This window comes from Pagrus pagrus (genome assembly GCF_965226575.1).
Source record: "Pagrus pagrus genome assembly, chromosome: 19".
NCBI lineage: Eukaryota > Metazoa > Chordata > Actinopteri > Spariformes > Sparidae > Pagrus > Pagrus pagrus.
The window spans coordinates 1,762,166-1,771,811 of record NC_140203.1 but is presented as its reverse complement, the minus strand read 5'-3'; the positions used below and the strand labels follow the sequence as shown (position 1 = coordinate 1,771,811).

Sequence of the window (9,646 nt, the reverse complement as noted above, 5' to 3'; positions counted from 1 at the left end):
GCAGGTGTGAAAGCAGTCGCGAGCAGAGAGCAGATGGCAGTTAGACAGAGAGAAGAGAAGAGGAGGAGCAGCAGCCACACCCGCGGACATTACTGCAGCCTGTCGGTACCGAGCGAGTCCAGTCATGACTCCGAGCTGGACCCATGTGTTCCTCCTGCTGTGCTGCGCGCTCAGCTGCAGGGCGCAGCAGGACGGTAAGACCCCTCCTCCATATTCATGTATTAATTAATTAGTTTATTTATTAATTATTTATTATTTATTATTATTTATTTATTTATTTATCTGTGTTGTTTGTTTCGTCTCACGGACAAACCGTTCAGACGGAACCAGGACCCACACAGTGCTTTTTTACTGGACTACAAAGATCGTATATGAACGCTGCCTGTCTGTTTGCTGTGCTGGTTGTCAGAGGCGCTTTGATAATGCAGTTAGTGTGTGAAGTGAGTACATGTTGGTGCAGGTGTGTCGTGCTGACGGGCCTGGTTACGTGTAGGAACAGGTCACAGTGCTCACAGCTGACAGGAAGTCAGTCTGATGTTGGAGTTTCAGGTGAAGGCCACCTGTGTTCCTGCATGTAAATCTGCTTCACTTCTGCTTTCCATAAATATCATGAGCTGACGGCAGGGCTGAGGTTATCTTCAGTGTCCATCAGGGACGGGACGGTCAAAGATTTTATATCTGATCCTGATAAAACAGTCACTGTTTCCAAAATCATGATCAGAACGCCTTCAATGTCTTTGTAAGCTCAGCACACAAAGACAGTAAGAAGCAGCTCTGTTTGGTGCGACAACAAAATCACAGAATAAAGAATTAAAACGATAAATAACGTGAAAATATAAATATAAAACCTAAGTATAATAAGTGAGGAATCAGTGTTGCACATGGAGGTTGTATCAAATAATCAGGACTAACTTGTAAAAGCTGTCCAGCTGCTGATGTTTAGTCCTACAGGAGAGGTGAGGGCCTGAGATCTGAACACAAAACCAGGCTCAGTGGCTCCGACCCTCGTCCGTACAGTCCTTCATTCACGACCTTACAAGCAGCCTGCGGAGGCCCGGAGGTCCCAAATTGATACAAACATACATTATTTTCGACGAAAACCTTTATAAATCACTGCAGCTGCTAAACTAAGTGTTAACGTCTGAAGTGGGTGCACGAGGTCGACAGCGTGTTGAGGTTGTAAATAAAGTTTTTTCAAACTTTGCTCTCGGGGCGTCTGGAGACTTTCAGCAGACGAGCTGTGTGGAGACATTTATCTTCTTTTGGTTGTTTAGCTTTTTTACAGCAAGACATATTTTAGCCACCTTCAAACATATATATCTGTTCAAGTGTACGCTATATTCAAATGTTTCCAACCCAGAAAGCTGATGTAATGTGGGTTATTACAGTGCGCCGTAAAGTTACGCCTGTGTGCAGGAATATGGACTTTGTGCTGTTGGGGGAGTGTAGTCGTAAAAGGAAACGGCAATGTGAAGCGCCAAAAATGTTCAGTAGTGTTGTGTTCACAAGAGATGTGTTTTCCAAATCACTGTGGGGCTTCAGGAGACTCGGATCACAGCAGACGAGCTGTATGGAGACTCTGTTTTACTGTGAAGCTCCAGGAATGTTCTGTGGACTACGAGACTTCACCTGACTTTGTATCATCATGTGGGGGAGGAGATGATGACTGGGTTTATATGTTTTTTTAGTGAACCGCTCCTTTAAATGTGAGGATTTGCTGCTTGTCTTCATCATGTGTGACAGTAAATGAAGAGTCTTTGTGTTTTATACGTGAACGCATCGATTTACAGGCCAAACACTGATAACGGTCGACGTTAACCTTGTTGACTGCCGTCAACAAATATTTAAACATGGCAGTTTAAAGTCTGTTCGATCCAACAGACTCAGATTCTTCTTTTGTCCAACAAAGAGTCCAAAAGACAGAAACTCTTCATTTACTGTCAGAAATGCAAAAGAGCAGCAAATCTTCACATTCAAGAAGCTAGAATCAGTCCATGTTTGACATTTTTGCTTGAAAAATTAAAAAACAATTAGTTGGCAGTTCTTTTGATTGACTAATTGATGAATTGATCTATAGTTTCAGGTCTACCTGTCAAAGACACGAAAGGCTTCACTGGTACAGAGACCGATGAAGGGGTGTTGGTCAGCTCCGAGGGCACCAGAGTCCTGAAAAGTCGTCTCACCACCGTCTTCCTCCCGATCATCTACATCATCGTGTTTGTCGTGGGGCTCCCCACCAACGGCATGGCCATCTGGGTGTTCCTCTTCAGGACCAAGAAGAAGCACCCGTCGTCCATCTACATGGCCAACCTGGCGCTGGCCGACCTGCTCTTCGTCATCTGGGTGCCCTTAAAAATAGCGTACCACATCAACGGCAACGACTGGACCTACGGTGCGGGGCTGTGCAAGGTGCTGGTGGCGTTCTTCTACGGGAACATGTACTGCTCCATCGCCTTCATCGCCTGCATCAGTGTTCAGCGTTACTGGGCCGTGGTGAACCCGCTGGGCCATCGGCAGAGAAACAACTGTACGGCCGTCGGCGTCTCCGTGGCGGTCTGGGTGGTGGTCTGGCTCATCACGATCCCTCTCTACCTGTACGATCAGGAGGTCTACGCGAGGAACCTCGAAATCCACACCTGCCATGACGTCACCAATCCCAGTCAGAAGGAAATCGCAGCGGGTTACTTCCTCACGATGGGAATTCTGGGATTTGTTGTTCCCGCCGTCGTGTGCATCATATCCTACGTCCTCATGCTCAAGGCTCTCAGGAACAGCATGGCGGACCCAGACATCGCCAAGAAGCGTCGGAAGGCCGTGGTGCTGATCATCACCGTGCTGGTGATGTTCATAGTGTGCTTCACCCCCAGTAACATCATGCTGCTGGTGCACTACACCCACCTGCTGGGCGAGGCTGAAAACAGCCTGTATGGCTTCTACATCACCACCCTGTGCCTGGCCAGCCTCAACAGCTGCTTCGACCCCTTTATTTACTACTTCATCTCCGAGGACTTCAGGCAGCACGTGAAGAACACGTTCCTCTGCAGGAGCGAGAGGACGGTGGAGAGGATGCGGGTCTCCTTCAGCGCTCTCAAGTTCTCCAAGAAGAGCAACACGTACACGTCCGAGTCCGGGAACACCGGGAGCACCGAGTGCTAGCGCACCGCCGGGTTTTAAGCTAATACCTGAATCTCAGATTGATTTCTTTTTTAATTCTAGTGTGTGGAAATGTGGGAGAGTCTGTGTTGTCTGAGTTACTGCGTTTTTTATTTTTGTACAAGAATTATTATTTTTTATATGATAAAACAACTTTTATTTAAAGCACTTTGTTTGATTTCACCGGGATATGAATATTTAAAGGAACAGTTCACCCAAACATGAACATCCAGTCATCATCTCCTCCTGATGATACAAAGTCAGGTGAAGTCTCGTAGTCCACAAAACATCTCTGGAGCGTCACAGTGAAACAGAGTTGCAGGATTCTGCTAAACGGCTCCATACAGCTCGTCAGGTGTGATACAAGTCTCTTAAACTCCCACTTGAAATGTCGTCATTTACAACCTTATCTTCTTGTAGCTGCTGAGCTAATAGCGTTAGCGTGCACGAGCTCGACTGTTGAGGGTGTAAATAACGTCTCTTCGAATCAGTTTGTGATCTCGGGGCTTCTGGATTTCAGCGGACGAGAAGATATTCAATGTTTTTTGGTTATTTTTCCGTTTTAAATCAAGTCTCCAGCTGCTTCAGGTGTTCAGCAGAACGCTGCAACTCTGTTTTACTGTGAAGCTCCAGAAATGTTTTGAGGACTACGACGCTTCACCTGACTTTACATTAGTGTTAGGTTGAGTGAATTATCTTTTCTGGATGAACTTTTTTCTTTTACTGTGTCTGATCTTTTAGTCTACGCTGTGATTTTAATCGAGATGAATTCTTCGTCATGTGCCAAAAAGCTTTGAGACCAAAAAATGTGTGAAATGTAGCGTGTTGTACGATGCGTGATGCGCTCCACATATGTAAATATCTTGTGTTTTTACAGTCATGATTTTTATCTGTATAACTACATTTTAAAGTCTGTCAATAAAAGCAAAAGTCCAGCTGACTGTATCTTTCTCCCTTTAAAAGTCTTAGAAAGTGTGACAACGGAGCCTCAGGGCCATTTTCATTCCTTTCTTTTCAGTTACTTTTGTGCTCTGGCCTTTATGATTGTGAAATTTGCTCTATGTAGTTTAAGTGTAACCTGGTGAGCTGTGCAGAAACCTTTTTATTTGTTCACTGACATTTTCTCTGACTTTATGGTCGAGCAGGGAGTTCCTTATTTTCAAAATGCTTTTTGTTTCTACCTCTGAAGGACGTTTGTGGTCAAAGCTAACTGAAGCTCACGTCATATTAACATAATTCAAAGACTATTAAAGTTAAAGGTAGAGTCAGTAGGATTTGTCCCAGCTGTTCCTGAACGCACCACAAAGATAGTTGATTGTTGAGTCTCATTCCCAGGACGTCAAATAGCCACATGTTGGGTTGGTAAAGCGTCCCGAGCAGCAACAAAGAGAGAAAATAAGAAACTCTCTGCAGATACGAGACACTAACACGCCTTTTCTCCCCATTCAGCCTCCCTCTCTGTCTGTTCACGCCTTTTACGTCTTTGTTTCGTCTGTTTCATGATGTCCTGCTGCCAAACTCTCGGCTCCTCTGCAGGCGGTGGTATGCAGTTTTTAAAAACCACTTGCTGTGTGTGATATAAATCCTGCTGCAGGTGTTGAAGGGTTCCAGTTAAACAGCTGATTTCTGTGGTTTGGAGGAGGAAACATACGAACAGTCACGTTGAATGACGGTGCACTTTTAGCCTCCCTGTTACGGGCTCAAACTCAAATCTCTTCTATAATTCAGTCAGTTATTTTGTGTAAGTTTCACCGACACACTGCAAACAATGATTTATTTTAAATATCAGTAAATCTAAAGATTATTTTCTCAAGTAAAAAAGTGAAAATGTCCAGTTCCTCATCTTTAAATGTCTTTTTTTTTGTCGGTAACATAATTTTTTAAAAGTTTACTTTCATATAAGACAAAGATTGTGTTAATAAAGGAGTAAAGATCTGTATTCAGTTCATGTTTCTGTTGGAAGCTCAAAATTGTCTTTTTTTGCCTCGGAAAGAAAAAGTGTAAAATATTGATTTTCTGATATTGTTATGAACTTTCAAACTGGACCGTGTCGGGCTTTATATTCTGGTTCTGTTGTGTTTTAAGGCAGCTGTCGGACGTCTGCGGGTCTAATTATACACATAAGAATGAAGATGATTTTCAGTGTCGTCAAACTCAAGGTCCAAAATCTCTGTTACAAACAGACGGCCGCGTAAAAAAGTGTCGCATAAAAGAAACGAGTGACAAACTTTAAAGGAGCATTCTGTAGTTTTAGTGAAGAAATGTTAATGAGCAGAGAAAGATCTTCACTGACTTAAATAAACTGAAATACTGTTTAACTTTGTTTCTATGTGGCGGACCCTGCCACCTTTCTAGCTTCAAACAGTGTTCTGGGACCTTATTTTCCTCTGAGAGCAGTTTGTTTATTCACTGATGGAAAAAAAACAACATATTTCTGAGTTTGTGTTATACTTTGGGCGGCACAATATGGATTTTTATCAGCCAATACGATAACCGATAATCACCTGACTCTCGTGGCCGATACGATAAATAACCAATAATAGAAACTGACATTTTCGTGCTTTTTGAGTGTAAGACAGGCTCAGACGTAGAGACAATATGGATTATTAGATATTTCCCCTCGTGTTGCGTCCTTCCCGTAAAAAAACCCTCCACACCAGTGACGACACGTGTGGCTCTGGTCTCTACACAGCTGCAGCAGTTCGACGTCAGCGTGTTCGTCGTTCTTCTTCTCTGTTTTTACTGACTGCTTACAAAACAGCTGTAAAGGTGCAAACCACCACCTGCTGTGTGGAGACGCTGCGCTCGTCAAGTCAACAAAAGCAGTTTGGATTTGTTTTATCTGCCGATAACTGGTGATGTAAATCTTCCATGGTCAGTCTGATATATATCGTGCATCTCAAATTATAACCTTGTGAATATACTAAATATTAAGATTCTGATTTTGAATTTCTTCTCCAAAACTACATAATGCTCCTTTAAAATGAGCAGAAAACCACATGAAATCCCGCCTGTGAGGTATTTATACATTCAAACACTAAAACAATAAAATAAAAAACCTGAAGAACAGGTGATGTTGTATTTATTTACGTATGCAGTGTATTTTTCCTCCTCTGGTGGAAACCTCTGGTGGGGAAACTTCCACCCACCAGGTGGGCGGGTCTGAGATGACGTCAGGAGCGCACAACAAAAGGTAGCGTCGGGGTGTGTCCTCCGACTGTCGCGTCTGCTCTCGGACGGTGAAGAAGCGACTCTGAAGGAGTTTACAAGAGAAGTGAAGCAGAAGGTCAAAGACAGACAGACGGACAGAGATGGGCTGGTGTCGGGTGGTGTCGGTCCTGGTGCTTTTGTGCTGCTCCCCTGCCTCAGCCGCTGCAGGTAAGACCGGAAGTGAATGTGTTAATGGTGTCGAGGTAGACAGGGGGCTAATCTTTAATCTTGGGCTGTGGCCAGCTTCACCGCACACACAGACAAGGGCAGGACGATAAATCAACTGTTTAACGTGCTCATGTGGCGACAGGACGTGTGTGTGTTGTCTTCTCCTGGCTACAGTAAAGTGATGTCATCTTATGACTGGTCTACTTGTTCTAGTTCTTGTTTTCACACAATTACTCATTATATCACATTCATGATGATTATGGATTTAAAAAAAATATTATTGTGTTCATATTTTGTGCCAAAAGTCATCCTGACAGTATCGACTAAATATCGATATCGAGGAATTTTTAGTCAATTTTTGATTTTGTCACCCAGTGCTCTAAAATACAGAGATGCATATCATGTATTTTTGAAATGTAGGTGTAGAAGTACAGGCTCTGACATGTACTCAGAGTATCAGAGTAAAAAGTCTCCCTCTGAAGGACATTTGTGGTCAAAGCTAACTGAAGCTCACGTCATATTAATATAATTCAAAGACTATTAAAGTTAAAGGTAGAGTCAGTAGGATTTGTCCCAGCTGTTCCTGAACGCACCACAGAGACAGTTGATTGTTGAGTCTCATTCCCAGGACGTCAAATAGCCACATGTTGGGTTGGTAAAGCGTCCCGAGCAGTCCACGGGCATCTCCGGGGTTGGGAGGGGTTACTTTAAAAATGTATTCTGATACAGTTACAAATTACCTGTTAAAAAATGTAGTCAGCAACGTAACCCAAGTATCACAGTGTTAAAAGTAACTTGATTACTTTCTGTTACTTTTGGATAACCTCAACACCAAACACATGATTTACTCTTAATAACCAAAAGTTTACTTGAGTAAAATGTAAAGATATTGTGTTAAAATAGTACTTGGGTCAAAGTGTTAAAGTATCTGATAATTAATGTACTTGAGTATCAAAAGTACAAATAAAAGTACATTATATTCTGTATACGGCCGGTCAACTGATTATCAGAATCAGTGTTTTTTTATTATCCAATTTCTGATAAGATGAATTAATTTGGAAATGTGCCCCTCTGCTCTGATGCAGCATGTAATCTGTAAAGTAACTAGTAACTAAAGTAATTAAATAAATGCAGTGGAGTAAAAAAGTACAAAGTTTGCCTCCAAAATGTCGCAGGAAATGGAAATAATCAAGTGAAGTACAAGTACTTCAAATTCTACTTGAGTAAATGTACTCAGTTACTTTCAGTGTTATTAAAAGTACCCAGAAGTCGAACTTTCAGCTGGATTTGTGATACATTTTGTGATGATCTTCAGGTAAAGGACGAACGTTTATCGGCTGGGTGGATCCTGAAAACTCGGATCAAGCTGTCGTGGACCCGTCCACCGCGGACACGCTGAAGAGTCGTCTCACCACCGTCTTCATCCCGATCGTCTACATCATCGTGTTCCTGGTGGGACTTCCTGCCAACGGCATGGCCATCTGGGTGTTCCTCTTCAGGACCAAGAAGAAGAGCCCGTCCTCCATCTACATGGCCAACCTGGCGCTGGCCGACCTGCTCTTCGTCATCTGGACGCCCCTAAAGATTTCCTACCACTTCAACGGCAACGACTGGATCTACGGCGAGGGGCTGTGCAAAGTGCTGATGGGCTTCTTCTACGGGAACATGTACTGCTCCATCCTCTTCATCGCCTGCCTCAGCGTGCAGAGGTACTGGGTGGTGGCTCACCCTCTGTCCCAGCAGAGGAAGAACAACAAAGTGGCCATTGCCGTCTGCGTGGCCATCTGGGCGTTCATCTGGCTCACCACCACGCCGCTGTACCTCTACAACCACACCGTCAAGGTCAAAGACCCCAACATCACCACCTGCCACGACGTCATCGTCATCAAAGACCCGCTCAACCCGTTCCCTTCAGTCCAGCTACCGTACTACTACTTCATCTTCATGGGGATGGTGGTGTTCCTCGTCCCCTGCGTGGTGATCGTCGTGGCCTACGTCCTGCTGCTCAGAGCTCTGGGGAACAGCATGGAGGACAACAGCACGGCCTCAAAGAACCGCCAGAGAGCCGTGGTGCTGATCGTGACGGTCCTGGTGACGTTCCTCGTGTGCTTCATCCCCAGTAACATCATGCTGGTGGTGCATTACTCTCTCCTGAAGGACGGAGTGGTCAATAACGGTTACAGCTTCTACATCTCCACGCTGTGCCTGGCCAGCCTCAACAGCTGCCTCGACCCGTTCATCTACTACTTTGTGTCGGAGGACTTCAGGAACCACGTGAAGAACACTCTGCTGTGCCGGAGCAGCCGGACTGTGGAGAGGATGAGGGTCTCCTTCAGCTCCATGAAATACTCCAAGAAGAGCAAGTCGTTCGTGTCGGATAGCGGGAACACGCAGAGCAGCAGCTGTTAGTCGGATATAGGAGAGCAAAGACTGATGGGATTTCCCGCATCGTGCCTGTCGGTGCTTTTTCCTCCGGTGAAGTGAAAACACGGCAGCGTGCAGGCCTGCCGGCACTCGGACTGAACAAACACGTCTGCGACGACGTGGTGACCTCAACGCATCAGATAAGCAAAGATGAACTGTAAATGTGAAGATGACTGCGCTGAGTACATTTTAAGACGCCTATATTATGAACTGCTTTTTACTGTTAAAATGTGAATACGTGTTTTAGTTGTTTTATATAAAGTCCTGTAAAGACTGAGCTTTAGTCCTGTCGCTGCACAACATGTCTGTTTTACCCCAACATTTCGACTCAGGCTGCAGCTAACGATTACTGTCATCATCACACGAGCCTTGTTGTATTTATCTTTTATTAAAAATCTAAATTTTATAATCTCAATGTTGTGTCAATGTTTCCCTGTGGTATCGAACATGGTATGAAATATCCATATTGTTCAAGGTATAGCATCAAAGTCAGAACATCCAGTACGGTCAGAAAATGGTTAAAGATGTTTGTGTTGTTCGTTGTTTTGTCCACAACCCAAAGATCTTCAGTTTACTGTCACAGAGGAGGAGAGAAACCAGAAAATAATCACGTTTAACAAGCTGGAATCAGAGAATTTAGACTTTTTTCGATCGGTTGTCGCAGCTCTGACTCGCTCGCTGCACTGAAGTA

General features: G+C 44.1%; 2 protein-coding genes across 2 annotated transcripts; both read left to right on the top strand.

Moving 5' to 3' along the window:
• LOC311275234 (proteinase-activated receptor 2-like) lies at positions 1-4,088 on the top strand. The gene is made up of 2 exons (XM_084383590.1): positions 1-194; positions 2,078-4,088. The coding sequence occupies exons 1-2, from the start codon at positions 125-127 to the stop codon at positions 3,154-3,156; spliced, it is 1,149 nt and encodes a 382-aa protein (XP_084239716.1). The 5' UTR covers positions 1-124; the 3' UTR covers positions 3,157-4,088.
• A 2,258-nt stretch (positions 4,089-6,346) lies between these two features.
• On the top strand, positions 6,347-9,370 carry f2rl1.2 (coagulation factor II (thrombin) receptor-like 1, tandem duplicate 2). Its single transcript, XM_084383589.1, has 2 exons — positions 6,347-6,531; positions 7,847-9,370. The coding sequence occupies exons 1-2, from the start codon at positions 6,465-6,467 to the stop codon at positions 8,938-8,940; spliced, it is 1,161 nt and encodes a 386-aa protein (XP_084239715.1). The 5' UTR covers positions 6,347-6,464; the 3' UTR covers positions 8,941-9,370.
• The last annotated feature ends 276 nt before the right edge of the window (positions 9,371-9,646 follow it).

Coding starts and splice junctions, on each gene's coding strand:
- f2rl1.2 (XM_084383589.1), top strand. CDS start 6,465: ATGGGCTGGTGTCGGGTGGTGTCGGTCCTGGTGCTTTTGTGCTGCTCC. Junction 6,532..7,846: donor CCCTGCCTCAGCCGCTGCAG/GTAAGACCGGAA, acceptor GATGATCTTCAG/GTAAAGGACGAACGTTTATC.
- LOC311275234 (XM_084383590.1), top strand. CDS start 125: ATGACTCCGAGCTGGACCCATGTGTTCCTCCTGCTGTGCTGCGCGCTC. Junction 195..2,077: donor CTGCAGGGCGCAGCAGGACG/GTAAGACCCCTC, acceptor ATTGATCTATAG/TTTCAGGTCTACCTGTCAAA.